This window comes from Oryx dammah, unplaced genomic scaffold, assembly GCF_014754425.2.
Source record: "Oryx dammah isolate SB20612 unplaced genomic scaffold, SCBI_Odam_1.1 HiC_scaffold_29, whole genome shotgun sequence".
In the NCBI taxonomy this organism is placed as follows: Eukaryota; Metazoa; Chordata; class Mammalia; order Artiodactyla; family Bovidae; genus Oryx; species Oryx dammah.
This window is the reverse complement of record NW_024070213.1, coordinates 110686434-110710136: the sequence shown is the minus strand read 5'-3', so window position 1 is coordinate 110710136 and position 23703 is coordinate 110686434. Positions and strand designations below refer to the sequence as shown.

General features: G+C 36.0%; 1 protein-coding gene across 1 annotated transcript in view; it reads left to right on the top strand.

Moving 5' to 3' along the window:
- The window catches only part of ZDHHC17 (zinc finger DHHC-type palmitoyltransferase 17), a 98765-nt gene that overhangs the window by 59000 nt on the left and 16062 nt on the right, over nt 1-23703 (top strand). The window contains exons 10-12 of the mRNA XM_040233979.1: nt 4128-4253; nt 18972-19114; nt 20473-20573. Of these exons, the coding sequence (XP_040089913.1) occupies nt 4128-4253; nt 18972-19114; nt 20473-20573 (370 nt within the window). The remainder of the gene's footprint in view (nt 1-4127; nt 4254-18971; nt 19115-20472; nt 20574-23703) is intronic.

Here is a 23703-nt window from a genome sequence, read left to right as displayed (position 1 = left end):
AAGCTGCAGTCCATGAATCTGCAGTCCATGCAGCTGCAAAAGAGTTGGACCTGATTTAGCAGCTAAATAACAACAATTATTAACTATAGTGTCATGCATTATATCCTCGTGACTTCTTTTTTTTAGAACTGGCAGTTTATACCTTTGACTCCCTTTGCTAATCTCCCCAACTTCCCACACTGTCTACCTCTGGCACTCAGCAGTCTGTTCTCTGTATTTATGAACTTGCGTTTTGTTGATGTTTTGTTTTTAGATTTCACATGTAAGTGGTATCATAAGGTATTTGTCATTCTTCTGACTTATTTGAAGTGACACTGTTTTTGAAGGAAATAGAGTCTAAGGAGTTGCTTCAGTTGCTCAGGGAGCATTTATACTTTCAGAGTAAAAGCAATCTTTTTAACCACACTGGTGAAAAAATAGATTTTTGTTTAAAACTGTAATTTTAATGTGATTAAAAGGGTGAAATAAGTATCAAATACCTTTTCTACCGGAATCTGGCATTCCTAATATGCTGAAGTCGAGTCACCTTCTAGTGGAGAGCGTTGCTGGGCAGTCAGTGCTTAAGACAGACAAAGTCCCTATTCTCTCAGAAAATTACACTGTATTAAGGAAATCGATGATAAGTAAATTAACAAACACACCCACAGAGGCAAACGTGGTCATGATGAGGGCTAAGGGGGCTGTATCAGGTGAGAGTGATTTGTGAATGTCTCTGAGACAGGGATCAGTTAGATATATGAGAAAATACTTTACATGTAGAGGAACCTACAAGTGTGAGGTCCAAGGCCAGAAATAAGCTTGTCATGTTAGAGGTGTAGAAATGACAGCTTTGACCAAGCAAGAGTCACAGAGAGAGATAGGTACCAGGCCATGATAAAGTACTTTAACTGTATTCGCAGTCATGAGAAGTAGTTGGAAAGATTTTTGTAGAATTGTTGTGTAATCTTAGTGTTTAAAATATTTTTAAAAAATTACTTTGTTATTTGGAGAATATATTGAAGAATTAAGAAAATGAAAGGGGACGTATTAAGATCAGTTTGGTTCTTATAATAAATCAGGCAAGTGATAATGTTACTTTTGCCTGAGATTGAAGTGATGGAGAAAAATGAATGATTTGGGAAATGATAATTTGGGGCAGAAAAGAAAAGGTAGATTAAAAATGAAAGTGAAAGAAAAAACATCAATGATTCAGTTTTGGTTTGAATAACTGAGTGTCTTGTGATATATGTTGAAATTGTGAAAATGGAAGGAAATAAGCTTTTTGGGGGCAGTAGGACTTGGTTCTGTTTTAGTCATATATAATTTGAGATGGTACCTTTTAGCTATGTGGAGTGTCACATAGCTATGTGAAAAATTCGTTAAAAAAAAAAAAAACAAAAAAACCTAGATTGTTTGTCCTGGAATTTGACAGATTAAGTTGATTTATAGCTATGTATTTTTCCTTTTTTCATTTTAAGCCTTAAGAAAGTCTGGTGATAAACATGAACTGTACCAAGATGGAGCCTGTAAATCTGGATATGGCTTTAATAGCTAATAAAAGTTACATTCTTCAAAGAATATAAAAATTATACTTTATGTTATAGTATTTAACTATTGATTGACTGTTTCTTCTAAAATAGCTATTTCCTAAATAAAATTAAGCATAAGTTTCTTAGGAATCTGTCTTTATATCCTTGTAAATTAGTTATTTGAGTGTTTCAGTTCTTTTAATATATAAACAAATGATTCTTTTATCAAAATAATAACTTATTTTGGAGACATTATTAAATGATAGGTAACTTTAAAATGACTAATTTTATCCTTAGAAGGATTAGGAATGACCATATACCCTCAATTAGAGGTTCTTAATCTGGGGCCCACCAGTGGATTTTGGTTAAGGGGTAGGTCCTTGAGCTCTAATATTGTTAATGAATAAAGTATCAGCATTTTTCTGGCGAGGAAGTCGCCAGACTTTCATCAGACATGCCTTGAAAAGAGTTTAAAAACCATGTCCCTAATTAATGGTTACAAAGAATAAATCTTCTGAGGTAGGAACAATAGTGGGAGAGAGTGATTTGAGAGACTTAGACTTTAAGCAGTAATCCCTTTTCATGGCAGCATCTCATTTGTGGATTTAAAAAATATATTTCACCTCCTTACACATGTTTTTGGTTGATAAATTCAGATGAATTGAGTTTGGGGAGGGCAATTAATCTTGAGTACTGCCTATATATTTATAATTTTTTCTTTCTAAAATTATCAAAGGACATAACTTTTAGCTTGTGCAAAACGTAAAATTCCTGAGCTTTGTTAATTAATATTTTGAAAGACTTTTGTATGGTTTCTTGAAAAGAGCTAACAAACTATTTTCAGAAAATAGTTTTCATTACCTCTTAGGTACCCGACCTCGATGGTCTCCAAGGAAGAACTTTCCTTAGTTTTAAGAATGAAATTCAACCTCACTTAGGCTAAAAGTGGTCTTCCACCTTCCGTAGTGTTTATCTCACCAAAACCCCTGAAGAAGATCTCTTCTTACTAGTCAGTTACATACTCTAATACTCCATGATTCTTATTACTGCTCTTGTTATTATCACTTGCTGTTTTGGCTAACACATGGAGTGTTCAAATATAGACTTGACCTGGAACCTTGGTTTTAGTAGAATCTTTTAAATTAATTGCTTGTTTATTTTGCCAGCTGAATAAAAGTAGTCAGATGACTAGAGGAGTAGTTGAAAGATTTCTTAAAGCTCCCTCCATCTTTTTATCTAGGCAACCTTAGGTGTCACATGGCCCTCTAGTGGAAGGGATGCTCAGCTGGACCGAGGCAACTGCAGGATATCCTCTGGGAGTTGTTACCCAAGGGATTGCTTTTATTCAGGTAATCTTTCAGTTTGGATTAATTAGCTGGTTCTGACAACCTAGGTGATAGAATTTTGGAATAGGTAAGGGGACATTTTAAAGTAAATATCCCTGTTTGTGGAAGATTCACCTAAGTTAGCCCATTTCTTATTAAATACTGTTGATCTTTTAATTAAAGGATTGGTTAGGCTTTCTGTTTTTATAGTTGTGTTGTTATTGCTGTTGCTCTTGGTGGTAGTGGTGTGTTTATTTTGTTGTTTGATTCTTTATTTTTCAGTGTTTTTTAAAAATTGAATAAACTATATTCCATATTTGATTAATAATTATCCCTCATAAGTAAGGCACCCAGGCCTCCTTATTTCTTGATTTTCATCCAGTTTTTAAAAGTAAAATTTCAGTATTTTTTCCCATTTTTAAAGTAATTTTGACTATTCATCCTTAATTCTTGAAATTTTGGCAAACAAAATTATTTTTTCTTTTTAAGGAAGTAGATAAAAGTGGAGACTATGAAATAGAATAAAAATGTAGGTATATAACTACCAAAAGGAGAAATATGATTTTTAATTAATAAAGGCATAAAGAAGCATAAATTTAGAATTGGGGACACTCATTTCTGTTTCTTACTTCCTTTAAAATGTTTTAGTTTTGGTCATTTATACTTCCTGGCATTCTTTTTCTTGCAATTAAAGGGAGCTTCAAGTCTCTAACATGAGTTTAACATTTTTGTTACTGCCCTAGTTCTCTTTGGAAGTTTCTGGATGGGTGAATGAGTTTAACATGATCAAGAATACCAATATAATAGTAGTAGAAGTAGAAGTTTTCTCTTTTTCTTCTCTCTTCTCTTCTTTAGACTTCTTTCATCACTAAAATTAGAGAGATTTCTGGCAGTTGGGTATTATAGCAGGATGGTTTGTAGCAATAACTATTCCTAATGAAACCCTTAAAGAATTTAGAATAACTGCATAAACTTAGTGATAGCCTCTGATCCAGCAGGTGCTAAAATACCTACTTTTTGATTACTCTCTAAAATATGTTAAAATGCAAGCCAGAAATAGTCTATAGAATAGGATGTGTAAATATATTTTCTGACTGTACCTTAAGTGGAAAAGCATAAGTAATATATAGAGTCTTTTAGTAATTGACTTTGCCAAATGTAAAAACAATGTTAATGAATTAATAGTGCTGTCCGTTTATCTTTGTGGAAGTGCTTTAATTTTAGCTAGTAACTAAAATATTCAACTTTTTCTTTTTTTTTTTTTAATGTGAATTTCTTCTGCTTATATCATCAGGGAGAATCAGCACTTGATTTGGCAAAGCAGAGAAAAAATGTGTGGATGATCAACCATCTGCAAGAGGCACGGCAAGCAAAGGGATATGACAATCCATCTTTCCTTAGAAAGCTGAAAGCTGATAAGGTAAATCCATGACTGAAGATTTTCAACAGATAGTCTTTTTAAGTAAAATTCATAAGCATATTTTCTTAGCATGTGTATAGGCTTTAGTCTTGGCATTAGCCAGTGTAGTTTTTTAAAATATTATTTCACCCAGCTAAATAAAGGTAGATACCAAAGTTTAAGAAGGATGGGTATATGTGAAATTGTTTAGATGCCTGTTCAGTACTAACATAAACTTTAATTCAACTGGCCTTTGTTAAGTTTTTATAGAGAGATAATAAAACTTTTCCTTTTAAGTGTATTTGTTAGTATAATAATAAATTGTGAAAAATCTTAGTCCTTATATATTTTGAAACTACTTACATCTCTATAGTTAATTTAAGCTTTCCATTCTTTTGTAATATGTTGTAACTTTCATTGAGAGAGAAACTTATTATTCAGTTCTCTATAGAAAGCTCATTTTAAATCTTTCGAAAAACCTTCAGTTTTAAACTGTGTGATTTTTGCCTTAGTTGCCTAATTGTATGATTTCAAAACTAAGAACATTTTCCCCAAAAGAAGGATCTGTATTCCTTAGAAATTTATTTCCTTAAAAGGAAAGATTAGCTGACTGATAGTTTTTTGGTATATCTACACAATTGATGAGATATTTGCTAACTTGTCAGTAATCACAATTTGAATGGCATTAAGCCTTGGGTATCATATATGTCTTATTCAGCTGGTTCTAATGGTAATACTTTTATATAAAGTTAACACTGATCTATCTGTTACCAAAACAAAATAAGTCTGGGGTAAAGGGAAACAGATTTGAAAGCATGCCTCATTGATATGTAGGATTTAGACTTCCTTAATGTCCTAATGAGCTGAAAAGTCCATTGGTCCATTACTTAGACATCAGAAGAATTAGATTTGTAGTTTATAAACTTGGCCATTTTCAGCCCCATATTTGAGTCTGAGGAGCAGTTTTTGCATGTCATATCATCTTTTCATTTTACTATTTAGATATGATATTAAAAATAGTTAATTATTTATTGAGTGGGCCCAAAAGTTTCTTCTGGTTTTTCCATACAGTGTTACGGAAACTTTTAAACAAACTTTTTGACCACCCCAATACTCTGATGTCGCTCTGTCCTCCAGGATTTAGAGCAGTTTTGCTCAACAGAGTAAAAAATGGCTAATTTCTCATAATAACTAGGCCACTAATAAAAATGACTTTTGTTACTCTGGAACGTCTCATTATCTTTATGCTTTCATTTGCTTAGTGAAGTTTTAGATGTTTATAAAATTATTTATTATAGCAGTAATGAACTATATATCAGGGTTATGTGTTTGAATACAGTTTCTTTTAAGAAGAGAGCTGCATTAAAAAGTTCTGCACAATTTTATTAACATTTGTGTATATTACTGTGATCAGTTCAGAAGTTGTATATTCCTGGTTTTTTTGTTTTAGCTTTTTGCATTAGTAGCTTTAAAAATATTATGTAATCTAAAGCAATCACTAGATAAAAATTCATGATTTCATTAACTGGGGCTTTGTGAAATTAAATATTTGCATTTGTATAGACTGTTCTCTTTCCATCTCACATTAGAAAAATTTAAATTATGAACATGACTGGATTTGCTAGTCTGTGAAGTATGTTCTGTATTTAAAACTAAACAAGAAAACGCCCAAGACTCAATAGCTTTTTACTAAAAATAAGTCAGCCCAAAAGGAAAAAAAATTATTTTTGGACACTGATAGTAGACAGATATGAAAGGAATCTTGATGAGTTATAAGGAAATCTCTAAATTAGTGTTTCTCAACATTTAAAAACCCAGGATCCCTTCTGTTAGCAGTGAAAATCTCACAAGTATTACTCTCTAATGTTTTTTATTAATTATGTGAAAATAAATCTGGGAAGATGGAGTAGATGTATTTTTCCCTATTCCCTCTTGCCAAGTACAACTAAATAACCTGGATATTATGTACAAAACAAATATAGGAAGACTGAGGATGGAGAGAAGAAGGCAGAGAGTTAGGGAGCTAAGGATCCAAAGAGTAACGTGGTGGTGAGGCCCCTCCTTTTCCTTTTTTGCTTCATATTTTCCAGAAGAGGAACTGACAAGGCCAACAACCCAGAATCATGAATGGGTACAGACAAAAACAGCTCCCCCAAAAGCTTGCCCTTAACCCAAAGACCACAAAAGAGACAGCATATTTGGCAAGGTAGAAACTTTTAGAAAATAAATTTCTGCTACAGCCAGAAACAACAGAAAAAACTGTGGACCCACCCTGACTCATACCAGCAAAGACCTAGCTTTCCAGCCTTACCATGCTACAGTGATGTGCCCCAGCTTCTCTCCTGGGGTGGGGTCAGGGAAGGTTGAGGAGAGAGCCGGGGTTTTCGTCCCCACACGCTGTCAGTGAGCTCCCACTCCTGCTGTGTTAGTGGCGATCATGTAGGAAACAGGAATGGGGCACTCCCAGCCAGGGAGGTCACCAATGAGGGGCACTGGGGACTTGGGAGCCCCACCTGTGCCCATCAGTAATGAGGAAGCCCCTCTTCAGTGTCAGTGAAAGCCCACTCGGCAGCCTGGACTTCACCTCACCTGCCAGTACTGAGAAGGTGTCCCTCTGCCTGCATCAGAGGAATCCACACGAAAGGTTTAAATATGATCCAGTGTCTCACAATACCCTAAATGTCTAGGTTTCAAAAAGAAGTTGTTCATCAAAACAAGAATCAAGAAGATCCGACTGAATAAAAAGAGAATCATTAGATGCCAGTGTAATATCAAAGATGTTAGAATTATGTGACAAAAGATTTTAAAACAATCGTCATAAAAAGCCTTCAGTGAATACTTATGAACACACTTCAAACAAGTGAAAAATAGAGGCTTAGTGAAGAAATAGAAATAGAGAAATATACTGTAAATAAGAACCAAATGGAAATTGTAAAACTGAAAATCAAAATAACCAAAAAATTTTTAAAAGTCAGTGGATGAGTTCAACAGCAGAAGAGAAGAGAGAAGATTCAATGACCTTGAAGACAACAAAAGGAAATAAACGATGAAAACAAACAAACAAGAACCTTAGGGGCCTGTGGCTATAACAGTATATCTAACATTGATATGATTGGGGTTCCAGAAGAAAAGAGGGTGGGGCTGAAAACATGCTCAAAGATATAATGGCCAAAAAAAATCCCCAAATTTTGCAAAAGACAGACTTGTAGGTTAACAAGTAGAACAAACCCTGAACAGATTAAACTCAATAAAATCCAAACTGAATGTATCATAGTGAAACTTCTGGAAGCTAAAGACCAAAAAATAAATATCTTAAACACCCCTTACCAGTAGGGATAAAACCATTCAGTAATAGTGGATTTCTATTCAGACACTGTAGAGGCAGAAGGAGCTGCTGCATTTTCCAAATGCCAGATGGAAAGAACTATCAATTCAGAATCCTATATCCAGTGAAAATATGTTTCAGGAATGAAGGAGGAGAACACGTTTTTAGATAAAAGAAAAGTCAGAATTTGTAGACAGCTCAAACTACCGCACAGTTGCACTCATCTCACATGCTAGTAAAGTAATGCTCAAAATTCTCCAAGCCAGGGTTGAGCAATACGTGAACTGTGAACTTCCAGATGTTCAAGCTGGTTTTAGAAAAGACAGAGGAACCAGAGATCAAATCGCCAACATCTGCTGGATCATCGAAAAAGCAAGAGAATTCCAGAAAAACATCTATTTCTGCTTTATTGACTATGCCAAAGCCTCTGACTGTGTGAATCACTATAAACTGTGGAAAATTCTTCAAGAGATGGAAATACCAGACCACCTGACCTGCCTCTGGAATACGTCAAGGCTGTATATTGTCACCCTCCATTTAACTTCTATGCAGAGTACATCATGAGAAACGCTGGGCTAGAAGAAGCACAAGCTGGAATCAAGATTGCCAGGAGAAATATCAATAACCTCAGATATGCAGATGACACCACCCTTATGGCAGAAAGTGAAGAGGAACTAAAGAGCCTCTTGATGAAAGTGAAAGAGGAGAGTGAAAAAGTTGGCTTAAAGCTCAACATTCAGAAAACGAAGATCATGGCATCTGGTCCCATCACTTCATGGGAAATAGATGAGGAAACAGTGGAAACAGTGTCAGACTTTATTTTTGGGGGCTCCAAAATCACTGCAGATGGTGATTGCAGCCATGAAATTAAAGACGCTTACTCCTTGGAAGAAAAGTTATGACCAACCTAGATAGTATATTCAAAAGCAGAGACATTACTTTGCCAACAAAGGTCCGTCTAGTCAAGGCTATGGTTTTTCTAGTAGTCATGTATGGATGTGAGAGTTGGATTGTGAAGAAAGCTGAGCACTGAAGAATTGATGCTTGTGAACTGTGGTGTTGGAGAAGACTCTTGAGAGTCCCTTGGACTGCAAGGAGATCCAACCAGTCCATTCTGAAGGAGATCAGCCCTGGGTGTTCTTTGGAAGGAATGATGCTAAAGCTGAAACTCCAGTACTTTGGCCATCTCATGCAAAGAGTTGACTCATTGGAAAAGACTCTGATGCTAGAAGGGATTGGGGGCACGAGGAGAAGGGGACGAGAGAGGATGAGATGGCTGGATGGCATCACGGACTCGATGGACGTGAGTCTGAGTGAACTCCGGGAGTTGGTGATGGACAGGTGGGCCTGGCGTGCTGCAATTCATGGGGTTGCAAGGAGTCGGACACGACTGAGCAACTGAACTGAACTGAACTGAGTCCTGCCCTGAAAGTGGCTAAGAGACGTTCTTTAGACAGACGGGAAGTGATAAAAGAAAGACTCTTGGAACATGATATTAAGTAAGCAAAATTACAGGTAGATACAGTAGGCTTTCCTTCTTATTCTGCATCTTCCAAACTATGATTGACAGTTGAAACAAACGTCACAAAATTGTTTGCTGTGGATCTAAATGCATGTAGAGAACAGATTTGAGACAGCTTATATTGTAGACAGGTGAGGGCAGAGGGATAATAATGAAGGTAAGGTTTCCACACTTCTCTTAGATTGGTGAAATGATGACACCAGTATACTGTGATAAGTTATATTTATATTGTACTTAGAGTAACCACTAAAAAAGGTATTCAAAGAGATATAAATTCTGAAAAGCTTTTATAGATAGTTATGAAAAGTTTATCAGTAACTCACAAGAAGATAGGAAAAAGAAAACAGAAACAAAAACAGAACAAATAGAAAACAAAACATTAAATTATAGATTTATATCCTGACATATTGGAGAAGGCAGTGGCACCCCACCACAGTACTCTTGCCTGGAAAATTCCAAGGACAGAGGAGCCTGGTGGGCTGCAGTCCATGCTGAGAGTCAGACACGACTGAGTGACTTCACTTTCACTTTTCACTTTAATGCATTGGAGAAGGAAATGGCAACCCACTCTAGTGTTCTTGCCTAGAGAATCCCAGGGATGGCAGAGCCTGATGGGCTGCCGTCTATGGGGTCACACAGAGTCGGACACGACTGAAGCAACTTAGCAGCAGCAGCATCCTAACATATCAGTAGTTAGAGTAACTGTTTGTGTGCTAAGTTGCTTCAGTCACGTCTGACCCTCTGGGTCCCTCTGGACTGAAGCTTTCCTCTGCCCATGGGGTTCTCTTGGCAAGAATCCTGGAATGGGTTGCCATGTCCTCCTCCAGGGGATATTCCTGACCCAGGGATGAACCCTTATCTCTAAGTCTCTTGTATTGGCAGACAGGTTCTTTACCACTAGTGCCACCCGGAAAGACCAGAATAACTATAAATGTGTAAATATACCAATTAAAAGACAGATATCAGCAGTGTGGATTATCCATGACTCAACTATACGCTGTCTCTAAGAAACTCACTTCACCTACAAGAATATTGGAAAGTTGCTTGTATGGGCAAGTAGCAGAATAGAAATGACGTATGATTCCAAAAGCAGGCAAAGACAGTACAAAATGGAAAACTCCAGGTATATCTCATTTTATTGCATTTCACAGATATTTCTTCTCTCTTTTTTTTAACAAGTAAAGTTTTGTGGCAAGCGGCATCAAGTAAGTCTTGTTGGTGCCAGTTTCAACAGCATTTGCTTATTTCATGTCTCCATGTCACATTTTGGTAATTCTTGCAGTATTTCAAACCCTCCGCTAGCAAAAAGATTATGACTTGATGAAGGCTCAGGTGATGGTTAGCACTTTATAGCAATATTTTTAAATTAAAAGATACGCTTTTTTTTGACATAAGGGTATTAATAAACTATAGTATAGTGTAAACATAACTTTTTTGTTGTTGTTTTTCTATTTTCTTTTATTATTATTATTTTTTACTTTACTTTTAAAATTGAAATATAGTTGATGTCCAATATTACGTCAGTTTCAGATGTACTGCATAGTGATTTGACATTTGTATACATTATGAAATGATCACATTAGGTCTAGTAACCATTTTTCCTATATAAATTTGTTATAATATTATTGACCATATTCCTTATGCTGTGTATTACATCCTATGGCTTATTAATTTAATAATTGGAGGTTCGTACCTCTTAATCTCTTTCAGCTGCAGCCCCTTCCCCTCCGGTATCTCTGAGTCTGTTTTTGTTTTGTTTGTATTTTTAGATTTCCCATGTAAGTGAGACCACGTGGTGGTAATATTTGTCTTTCTCTGACTTATTCCACCTAGATAATACCTCTCAGTCCATCCAGGTTGTCGCAGATAGCAAGGCTCCACTCTCTTTAATGGCTGAGTAATGTTCCATTATATGTACAGATCACACCTTCTGGATCCATTCATACATCAGTGGGCACCTCAGCTGCTTCTATATCATGGCTGCGGTGAATAACACTGCAGTGAACACTGAGGTGTAAACGTGTGTTCGGTTTAGTCCTTTTCTTTTCTTTGGGTAGATACCCAGAAGTGATATTTCTGGGGCATGCGGCAGTTCTGGTCTTAACTTTCTGCGGACCCTCCATAGTGCCTGTACTGACTTACAGTTACACCAGTAGTCGGCAAGGGTTTCCTTTTCTCCACATCCTCACCAGCATTTGTTTTTTCTCGTCTCTTTTGATGACACCCACTCCTGCAGGCCTGAGGTGGCATCCTGTTTTGGTTTTGATTTGCGTGTCACCAGTTAGCGGCTGGTGTGTCCGCTTCTGTGCCAGTGCTGTGCTGTGTGGGTTTTTGTACCTTTGCAGTATAATAGGAAATCAAGGAATGTGATATTTTGGCTTTGTTCTTCTTTCTCAAGATCGCTTTGGCTATTCAGGTCATTTGTGTTTCCATACAAATTGTAGAATTGCTTGTTTTAGTTCTGTGAAAAGTGCCATTGGTATTTTGATAAGGACCACATTGAATCTGTAAATTGCCCTGGGTAATACAGTCACTTACAATATTAGTTCTTCCAGTCTGTGAGAATGGTATGTTTTTCCATCTGTTGTGCCATCTTCAGTTTCTTTTATCAATGTCTTAACAGTTTTCAGAGTATAAATCTTTTACCTCTTTGGTTAGATTTATTACTAGGTATTGAATTCTTTTCGATGTACATGTAGATGGGATTGTTTTCTTAATTTCTCTTTCTCATTGTTTGTTATTAGTATGTAAACCAACAGAGTTTACTTTATTAATTTTATATCTTGTAACTACTCAGTTCACTTATTAGTTCTAATAGATTTTTGGTGATCTCTTATATATAATGTCATGTCATCTGCAAACATAGACAGTTTTACTTCTTCCTTTCCAATTTGGATTCTTTTTTTCTTTTTCTTGTCTCATTGCTGTGGAAGAGTGTGCATCTTTGTCTTGTTCCTGATCTTAGAGGAAATGCTTTCAACTTTTTACTATTGAGTATGATGTTACCTGTGGGTTTGTCATATATGGCCTTTTTTATATTGAGATATGTTTCCTCTATACCCACTTTTGTTGAGATTTTTATCATAAATGAATGTTGAATTTTGTTAAAAACTTTTTATGTACCTCCTGAGATAATCATATGATTTTTATTCTTCAGTTTGTTATTGTAGTATGTCACACTGATTGGTTGGCTGTTTGGGTGGCCCCAGGCGGTGGTAGGGGCAGTGCTTGCGGTGTGCTGCCCGGATGGAGGGTGGGGCCAGGTTCTGGGCACCAATAGGCTAGAGGGGGGATTCTAAAATGCTTCTTTCCAACCCTAGTGTTAGTGAAAGTGAAAGTTGCTCAGTTGTGCCTGACTCTTTGTGACCCCTTGGACAATACAGTCCATGGAATTCTCTAGGCCAGAATACTATAGTGGGTAGCCTTTCCCTTCTCCAGGGGATCTTCCCAACCCAGGCATTGAACCCAGGTCTCCCGCATTGGAGGTGGATTCTTTACCAGGTGAGCCACCAGAGAAACCTAGTTTTATTAGGGTAAAAGAAGTTCCCCAAAATAGCTGCCACCAATTTCTGTATATATAGGGGTCTTTTATTTGCTTTCTGCCATTCCAGAGGACTCTCCAGGCTTAGCTAGTAGATCTGTTCCAGGCTTCTAACTATTGCCTCTTTGTGCTAGTACTTTGGAGCATCTGAATTTTGCCAGTGTCCTTTAAAACAGAATCTCTGTTTCCTGTGGACCTCCAGCTCTCCTGAAATGGATCCTGCTGGTTTTCAAAGCCAGATGTGTGGAAGCTTTTCTTCCTAGTATAGGAGGACCCTTGGCTGGGGAGCCCCACATAGGGCTTAAACCACTTCTTCCTTGGGGAAGACCTCTAGGATTGTGATACTCCTTCCATTTGTAAGTCCACTGATCCTGGAGATGTGAGCTCTGATTATACTGTGTTCACCCCTTCCTGCCATCTCATTGTGGTTCCACCTTTATTTCTTTAGTTATGGAAAATCTTTTCTGCTAGTCTTCAGGTTATTTTCCTAGAGTTGCTCTGTAAATGGTTGTAAAGTAACTTGTATGCTGAAAAAATTTTAAATGCCAATGAAAGAAATCAAGGATGATCTAAGTAAGTGGGGAGACTTACTGTGTTCATGAATTGGAAGATTTAGTGTAGTAAATATATCAGTTGTTCTCAAATCCTGGCAAGATTTTTTTTCTTTTTTTTTTTTTGTATAACCAAAACTTACTTGGAAAGGCAGTAGACTTAAAATACCTAAAACAATTTTGAAAGAGAAGACTCACTGTCTGCAGTTTTAACACCTGCTATATGTATAGCTTCAGTAGTCAAGACTCAGTAGTATTGCTGGAGAAATAAAATAATCAGTGAAACAGAATAGAGAGCCTAGAATTAGAATCACGAAGATGTGCCCACAGATGTTTGACAGATGTATAAAAACGATTCAGTGGAGGAAACATAGCCTTTTCAACAATTGATATTGGAGCATCTGGACATGCATAGGCAAAAAAATAAACCTCTACTCAGACCTCATACTGCATTAATAAACTAACTCAGAACTGTTGAAGACTTAAATGTAAAATGTAAAACCTAAAAATCTAGGGCTATACAGAGATTTGATATAAAAAGCATGATCCATAAAGGTAAAAATTGATCATTCAGATTTGAATCAAAATTAAAACTTATGTTCTGTGAAAGACTCTGTTATTAAAATGAAAATGAAGACTACAGACTGGGATAAAGAATTTACAAGCCACATATCCAACAAAGGGACTAGTTTCCAACTTAGAAACTAGTCTCTTTGTTGGATATGTGGCTTTCAAAACTCAAAAGTGTAAAATCAAATAATCCAATTAGAAAATAGTTTAAAGAAGAGACATTTTTACCAAAAAAGGTATAAAAGTGACAGGCACATGAAAAAATCTTCAACATCATTTTAGTCATTTGGGAAATTCAAATTGAAACTGCAGTGACTTACTGTTATATACCTATCTGAATAACTGAAGTAAAAAGTTACAGCACCACCAGATGCTGATGAGGATGCTGAGAGACTCAGACATTGCTGGCAGACATGTAAAGCAATACAGCACCCTGGAGAGCAGTTTGGAACACGTAGTTCCATACAACCCAGAAATCATACTCTTAAGCATTTATCCCAGAAAAAGGAAAACTGACGTTCACACAAAGATTTGTATGTGAATGTTTATAGCATTCATACTCATATATTCATAATATTTGTTCATATATTCATAATAGACCCCAAATGGAAAAAACCCCAAAGTCCTTCAGTGGGTGAATGATTAAACAAACTAACATTCATTCTGTGAAATATTCCTCAGCAATAAAAAGGAATGAACTAATGGTATGTGTAGTAACCCAATGAATACCCAGAAAATTATGAATGAAATGCCAAGCTGTCACTGTTTGCAGGTGACATTATACGATATGTGGAAAATTCTAATGATGCTAGTGGAAAACTGTTAGTGCTCATCAATGAATTTGATAAGGTTCCTAGATGCAAATCTAATATATAGAAATCTGTTGCATTTCTATACACTATCAATGAAATATCAAAATGGGAAATTAAGGAAACAATCTCATTTACCATTGCATCAAAAAGAATAAAGTACCTAGGAATAAACCTATCTAAGGAGATAAAACACCTGTACTCTTCAAAAAAACTATAAGCTACTAGTAAGAGAAATTGAAGATGACACAAACAGATGGAAAGGTATATGATGTTCTTGAATTGAAAGAATCGATATTGTTAAAATGACCATACTACCCAAGAGAGATTCAGCACAATCACTATCAAATTACTGTTGGCATATTTCTTTGACCTAGAACAAAAAATTTTACAATTTCTTTGGAAACACAAAAGACTCGGAATAGCCAAAACAATCTTGAGAAAGGAAAAGGGGAACTGGGAGAATCATGCTCCCTGACTTCAGACTATACTACAAAGCTATGGTAATCAAAACAGTATAGTACTGGCACAGAAGCAGATGTATATGGATCAGTGGAATAGGACAGAAAGCCCAGCAAGAAACCCATGCAGTTAGGGTCAATTATCTACAACAAAGGAGGCAGAAATATACAATGAAAATAAGACAGTCCCTTTGAGAAGTGGGGGTGCTGGCAAAACTTGACAGCTTCATGTGAAAGAATGAAATTAGAACTTTCTCTAACACCATGTATAAAAATAAGCTCAAAATAGATTAAAGACCTAAGCGTAGAACTGGATACTGTGAAGCTCCTAGAGGAAAACAAGCAGAACACTCTTTGACATAAATCATGGTAATATTTTTCAGATCCATCTCTAAAGAGTAATGGAAATAAAAACAAAAAGAAACAAATGGGACCTAGTTAAACTTAAAAGCTTTTGCAAAGGAAAGCATAAACAAAACAGATAACCTGCGGGATGGGAGAAAATATTTGTAAATGATGCTACCATCAAGGGATTAATTTCTAAAATAAAAAGCTCATAATAGCTTACTATAAAAAAAAAAAAACCCGATCAAAAAAATGGGTAAAAGACCTAAATAGACATTCTTCCAAAGAAGACATACAGATGGCCGTGAGAAGATGCTCATTATCACTTATTATTAGAGGAATGCAAATCCAGACTGCAATGAGGTGCCACCTCACACCGGTCAGTATGTATTTGCATATTCGCAGATTGGCAGCAGAGCACCCTGCCGCCTAATCCCGCTCCCACCAATGTTCCTCTTTCTCCTGTGTGCTCAGGCATGTCCCATTCTTGGTGACCCCGTGGAACCTCTAGCCCAGCAGGTCCTTCTGTCCATGGAATTTTCCAGGCAAGAATATGAAACAGGTTGCCATTTCCTCCTCCAGGAGATCTTCCCAACCCAGGGATTGAACCCATCTCTCTTGCATCTCCTGCATCAGCAGGTGGATTCTTTGCCACCACTAGTCCCACGCGGGAAGCCCGCTAATCAGAATGGGCATCATTAAAATGTCTACAAATAATATATGCTGGAGAGATTGTGGAGAAAAGGGAATTCTCCTATGCTTTTGGTGGGAATGTAAATTGGTGCAGTCACTATGGGGAACAGTATGGAGGTTCCTTAAAAAACTGAAAATATACCATATGATCAAGCAGTCCCACTCCTGGGCATGTATCCAGATGAAGCTCTATTTCAAAAAGATATATACACCCCAATTTTCATAGCAGCACTATTTATAATAGCCAAGACATGGAAGCAGCCTAAATAAGATAAGTGAAAGTGAAGTCGCTCAGTCGTGTCCAACCCTTTTCAACCCCATGGGTTGCAGCCTGAGAGAGCTCCTCTGTCCATGGGATTTTCCAGGTGAGAATACTGGAGTGTGTTGCCATTTCCTTCTCCAGGACATCTTCCCAACCCGGGTGTCCTGCATTGCAGACAGACGCTTTACCATCTGAGCCACCAAGGAACTCTAAATAAGATAAGGATGGTATATATACACAGTGGAATATTACTCAGCCATAAAAAATGAACTAATGCCATTTGCTGCATCATGGATGAAGCGATAAACCATATTAAGCCAGAGAAAGACAAATAGACAATATCACTTATGTGTGAGATCTTAAAAAATGACATAAATGCATGTCTTTACCAAATAGAAACAGACTCACAGACATGGAAAGAAGCATGGTGACCAGAAAGGATGATAGAGGTGGGGGAGATAAGTCACATCTATGCACTACTGTGCATGAAACAGATAAGCAGCAGGCGCCTGCTGTATAGTAGCACAGGGAAATGTATTCAGTGTCGTGACAATCTATAATGGTGAAGAACTGGAAAAGAAGATATGTGAATATTCCTTTATACGTATTACTTTGCTGTATGCTTGAAGCTAATGCAGCAATGTAAAATAACTGTACATCAGTTTTTAAAATAGATTAAAAATTGCAGTTATTTAAAAACAAAAAGTGTAATTAAAGAACTGAATTGAATCTGCGTGGTAGAGTCACTTCAAAAATCCCTTCAGGTTTACTATATATTTGAAAAATTCTGTAATGAAATATGAAATAGAATTTTCTGTATCTATAAAAGCAGCATATCACCGTCACATCTTTACAATATTGTAAGATGTGTATTAAATGACAGCTTGAAAACCATCCAGGAATCACACACATAGGTTTTTAACTGGGTGAAATGAGCCAGTGTTCACACAAAAAAGTATATGTAAATGTTTATGATGGCTTTATTTACAATCAGAAACTGGGAACAAGCATAGTCTCTCAGCTGGGGAGTGGATAGCCATACTGTTAAATTCTTAATGGAATACTACTCAGACTTCAAAAGGAGCTTACTACTGATACATGAAACAAATGGATGAATGTCAAATGCGTTACCTAAGTGAAAGAAACCAGATTTAAAAGACTGCATTAAGTATGATCCCTTTTATGTGACATGCATGCAAAGGAAAAAGTCAAAGGACACATATCAGACTAGTGGTGGCTAGGGCTGTGCCTCGTGGCACAGGGTGTTTGGGGGCTTGATGAGGCTGTGCCGTGTCTTGATATTCATGCTTGTTACACAGCTGTGTATATTCATCAAAACTCAAGTATACACAAAAAAGGGTGAATTTCACTGTATATAAATTGTGTCTTAATTTTTAATAAAGACCAGAATGTGCCCATTGCTGGGGGGAAACAAATGTCTTGACTAAAAACAAGCCAGATTAAAGATAATTTTAGAAAATACCTTTTCAAATGCCACACGTTCACCTTCTCTCCCACCAATATCCACCCTTCCTCATATACTCTTCTCAATTACACTTTCTCTAATGTCTTGACACAAAATTCACACATAATAGAGATAAAAAAGAAATTGGAATGATGACATTTCACAACAGCGTAAAATTAAACTCTGAAGTTGATGTGTTTAATTATTAGTCTAAGTTAAAATTACACAATTAGTTCAGTATATGAATTACAGTGACTGAATTGGGGAAAACAGTCATTTATATGAAAAAAGTGTTTATTTCATTAGAAGCCAATGGTATGAACGGGGTGCCAAAAAAGGTCTGATGTAATCTTGGCCTTCAAAAAGGTAAATATTCAATGAGGAGAGTAATGTTTACACTCTGAGCTTTGTTAGATCACAATTGGAATATCTTACATAATTTTGTCCTTTAACGTAACTCGAGACTTAATAGCTGCCTATAAGTCTGTGAAGGGTTGTTACGTAGGAGAGGCAATAGACTGCGTGCTGCTCCAGAGATACGGTTGTAAAAGCTGTTAGAAGGAAGCAGGCAGGTTTTGTACTGAGGAGTATTTCTAACAGTTAGACCAGTACAAAAATGAAATGGTACTACAGCTGAAGTTTTAAGCACTGTACTTTGATACGTGTTCAGAGGCACATCATCTCTATTCTGTGATCTCTGGGACTCTAAATAAAATTGATTTTATTCTCTTACTTTGGTATTTTAATATACTGTTTACATGTATCATTCAAAATATCCTCTCCAGGTTACACACACAGTTTTCCTTATCTGAGCTGTTAGACCTTCAGTCATTCTGTTGCCTTTGTCTCCTTAGATTTCAGTGCACTTGTTAAAATCGGCTATTATTTTCATGAACGGTTTTTAGCCCATCCATGTGTTAGCAGGTGGTACCTGCTGTCTTCTGTATCTGACTGTCTAAACCCCCTCTTATAACTCATGTTCTCATTTTCCACAACTTTAACCAAGTACTTTTAAATTGTTTATTTTGATACCTCTTCCTAGAAAACAGACTAGCACCTTGAATACTTTCTGCACATAGTAGGTATATTTGATAATTTCACCTCTGTTTTGTGTTTTCACAAAGGTAACCGTGATTCACATTGAGGTTACTTGAAACATGAAAACTGTGTTTTGTTTTTTTTTTCCCCTGTCCAGGAATTTCGGCAGAAAGTAATGCTGGGAACTCCTTTCCTAGTTATTTGGCTGGTTGGGTTTATAGCAGACCTAAATATTGATTCTTGGCTCATTAAAGGGCTAATGTATGGTGGTGTTTGGGCTACAGTACAGTTTCTTTCAAAGTAAGTGTGTTGTTTTTAACTGTATTTTTAACCAGACAGGTAAAAGTCATAATTTGCACCTGGCTATGTAAAATTAATGTATATTTAGAACACTGCCTTTATGTAACATGTTTGATCTTAATGTAATGTTAAAGAATTTTTGGCAAATTTATATCTGACATCTTTAACGTTTTTAACATCGTTGTGAAAAATGACTGTAAAGGTACTTTTAGTGACTAAGTCTAACATTTTTAAGGCTAAAATACAGTTTTAAAACATTTCAATAGACATGAACGCGAGTTTGTTGAACTCTGAATGTAATATATTGCTTATTTCTGGATAAGTATAATGCCTGAGCTTACCTTTCCATAGAAATTAAATTTTCTCTGGTCATAGGCAGTATGCAAGAAAGAGGTTTAGTTTTAGCTCAAGGGAACATCTAAGCATTTGAAGAGTCTAAGCATATGAAGTGGGCTCAGTTGTTTTTTAAGATTTTCTCCTTTGTTCTCTAAACAATTGTGTTGGTTCTGTTTGCTTCTTATCCTTAGTTCCTATTGCCCTAAAACTGCCCATCCAGCAAACTAGGAAGGTATTTATGGTCCAGAATTTCCACCTAATTTCCATTCCTTTAGTACTTTGTTTTCACCAGAATTTCACGAGAGTTCTGAAAATAATTCACAGAGATGAGAGTGAATGGTAGTGCGCCAGTGTGGTAACTCTCAGGAGGAAACTTAATCTTATTTTAATGTTTACTTTCACCAAGAGGTGTGAGTAAGAGTTCACCAATTCTGCCTTCTTAGCATACATGGGTGGTTGCTAAGTATACATAGTCCTGCTTAGTGTTTAATAAAATTTATCAGTGTTTAATTTTTTCTGAATTCTAAATGCTGTAAATAATGACCTTTAATTCCTCCAAACTAGCTGGTTCATTCTCTTTGAAAAGATGTACTGAAAGCTTAGTGGGAATGTGTACGTAAGGAGAAATAGTGATGCAGTGAAAAACTTGGGGATTGCTTTGCCTCATTTGTTAAAATTATAGCATGCCTTTGGTGAGTAGTAAGCTGGATGACAGAGTTACTATATATGCTAAAGTGGGTTTTTCATGTAAAAGAATAGAAATACAATGAAATTCTAAAGTTGGAAAGTATATAGAATATAATTCTAATTCTTGAATTAGCTTCAGACTTGAGTAATTCAGCTGTGCATTTATGTGTTATTGATTACTGTGGAAAACAGCCTTCATATTTAAGCATCCTGAATTTCTGGGTTTTGTTAAAAGTTTACTATGCGGAATAGATGTAATTGTCATTTAAATAAATAAATAGTCATTTTTACAATGAAATATAGAGTTCACATTTTATAAAACTTGTGTTTTACAGATCCTTTTTTGATCATTCAATGCATAGTGCATTGCCCCTTGGAATATATTTGGCAACCAAATTTTGGATGTATGTGACATGGTTCTTCTGGTTTTGGAATGATATCCTTTGGTTATAAAGGTCTTATCTAAAACAATTTTTGTTTAAACAAATGTTTAATAATTTAACATAGCTGAGCTACTCACTATATACTAGAATAAAACACTTTTATTAGAAAAATAAGTATGAACTAATGTATTTTTAAATGTTTCATATTTAATAAATTGCTTTTCAAAGCTGCTTATAATAATATCAGTAGTAATAAAATACCAATAATAGTGACGGTTAATTGAGTTTTTAAAGGGCCTTTTCCTAAATACTTTGTTCCGTTTACTACACATCCTATTACGTTTATGTTGCTGTCTCCATTTTATAGATGAGAAAACTTAGGTTTAAATAGGTTAATCTGTTATTTTTACCCAAGATCACACAGCTAGTCTCTAATAAAGTGGAGCGGAAGCACGTGTCTGTCTGATTCTCTAACGCATGCTGCCCCTTTGGACTGAGCTGTGATTTCCATGTTTGAGTATCATTTTCTCCGCATATTTTCTTACTGTCACACTTATTACTGTTCTGCTGTGATAGGTAACAGTTAATTTTCTCTTTTGCTCATGAAAAGCCTTTAGAGGGGTATCTTCAGATGTTTGCTAAGTTCAGCGAATTATTTCGATGTACTATTTTTTTTATGTACCTTTAAAAAGTAGTATAATTCGACATTGTAAATTTGTGCATGTGTTTACATCTAAGAAATAAAGACAATGTCAGCTTTTGATGTTTTAATAGAAAAAATCAGTAAGGCAGTCTGTTTTATTATAATAAAGGTACATGTTTGATGTCTTAAATAATTCTTCAAAACATTACTATCAATATAAAAAGTATATGATATTCTAAATAGTATGCAGTATTCAGTGACTTAACTGTTCTGAACAATATTAATTATTACTGATACCTGATTTCACTTCACAGTCTTGCATATTATAATACTGCATTCTTTTTGTTAAGTTGTCCTGTGTATTATTAGACAAAAACAAAATATGCTTATTTCTTTGTGAAACTGAGCCACAGAATTATAACTGTGCTTCTGATTCTAATTTTCACAGCATTATAGGATTACTTTTTTTTTTTTTACTTTATTTTGCTTTATAATACTGTATTGGTTTTGCCATACATTGACGTGAATCAGCCACGGGTGTACATGAGTTCCCAATCCTGAACCCCCCTCCCACCTTCCACCCCATATCATCTCTCTGGGTCATACCAGCGCACCAGCCCCAAGCATCCTGTATCCTGTATCGAACACAGACTGGTGATTCGTTTCTTACATGATAGTATACATGTTTCAATGCCATTCTCCCAACTCATCCCACCCTCTCCCTCTCCCACAGAGTCCAAAAGTCCGTTCTAAACATCTGTGTCTCTTTTGCTGTCTCACATACAGGGTTATCGTTACCATCTTTCTAAATTCCATATATATGTGTTAGTATACTGTATTGGTGTTTTTCTTTCTGGCTTACTTCACTCTGTATAATTGGCTCCAGTTTCATCCACCTCATTAGAACTGATTCAAATGTATTCTTTTTAATGGCTGAGTAATACTCCATTGTGTATATGTACCACAGCTTTCTTATCCATTCATCTCCTGATGGACATCTAGGTTGTTTCCAGGTCCTGGCTATTATAAACAGTGCTGTGATGAACATTGGGGTACACGTGTCTCTTTCAGTTCTGATTTCCTCAGTGTGTATGCCCAGCAGTGGGATTGAAGGAGACATACGGATCGCTGACACATGAAAAGATGCTCAATATCACTCATTATCAGAGAAATGCAAATCAAAACCACAATGAGGTACCATTTCACACCAGTCAGAATAACAGCAATCCAAAAGTCTACAAGCAATAAATGCTGGAGAGGGTGTGGAGTAAAGGGAACCCTCTTATACTGTTGGTGGGAATGCAAACTAATACAGCCACTATGGAGAACAGTGTGGAGATGCCTTAAAAAATTACAAATAGGATTACTTTTTAAAATACTTTCTTAGCATAGTGTCTATTGCAGTTTTTTCATTTGCAGTTTTTACTAGCTCATTCTGGACTACTTTGATATAAAAATTGTTCTTCAGAGATTTATTAAGCATTAGAATTATCTTATTGGATTATTTAATGAGTAAAACATAACTGCTCATTTTCAGTACCTCATCAATTTTAAATTTATAAAAAGCACTGACCTCTGAAATGACTAGTATTCCAGACATATTTTCTAACTTGGCTTCCTAAATCAGACAATAAGTTTAATGTTCCCTCCAAAAAAAATCCAGTTCACATCTCAAAATATTATAGACTGTTGCTGTACTGTTAATCTGTTTGCATTTAAGTAGAGAAAAGCAGGATAACTAGTAAATTACAAATAGTGAAAACTTTATGCCAGAGAGTTTTATATAGTCCATATATCAATTTTTGCTTAGGAACTTCAGATGGCACTTAAGCACTATACTTGGAGACCATTTTAAACAGCAAAATCACCAACAAAAAGCACACAAATGCTAACCAAGAAGGCAAAGTATTGCCTTGTTTAGCTCAGCTGGAGATGTGTACATAAGGCAACTCACGATTATTGTTACTTTGCACATATTCACAAGTGACTGCAGAGGCATTCAAATATTGGTTTTGGGGTTACAAATAAATTTTGTAGACAAGGAGAAGGAAACGTGGAGAAGGAAATGGCAACCCACTCCAGTGTTCTTGCCTGGAGAATCCCAGGGACGGGGGAGCCTGGTGGGCTGCCGTCTATGGGGTCGCACAGAGTCAGACACGACTGAAGTGATTTAGCAGCAGCAGACACGAGGGTCAACTGTATATAAGTTGTTTTAGTTTCTCATATGTTACTCAGCTTCAGGTTTTTTGTGGTGATAATGAGTCTTATATTGATATAAACCATTTGTTATAATAAATTCTATTTGATTTATAGTTCTTCAGATATATTATTTTACTTGGTTCTCAGAACAGTTCTTTGAGATTAAAAAAAAAAATACCATACAAATCATAATGCTGTTTTCTAACTGATTGAAAAATCGAGGTTCATAGAAGTTGTATGCCTTGCTCAAAGTTACATAGCCAGGTAATTATTGAGAGTCTGGTATAGAGCCCAGTTCTTTGACCTGATACAGTGTATCTTCAAATGCCCTATATTATACA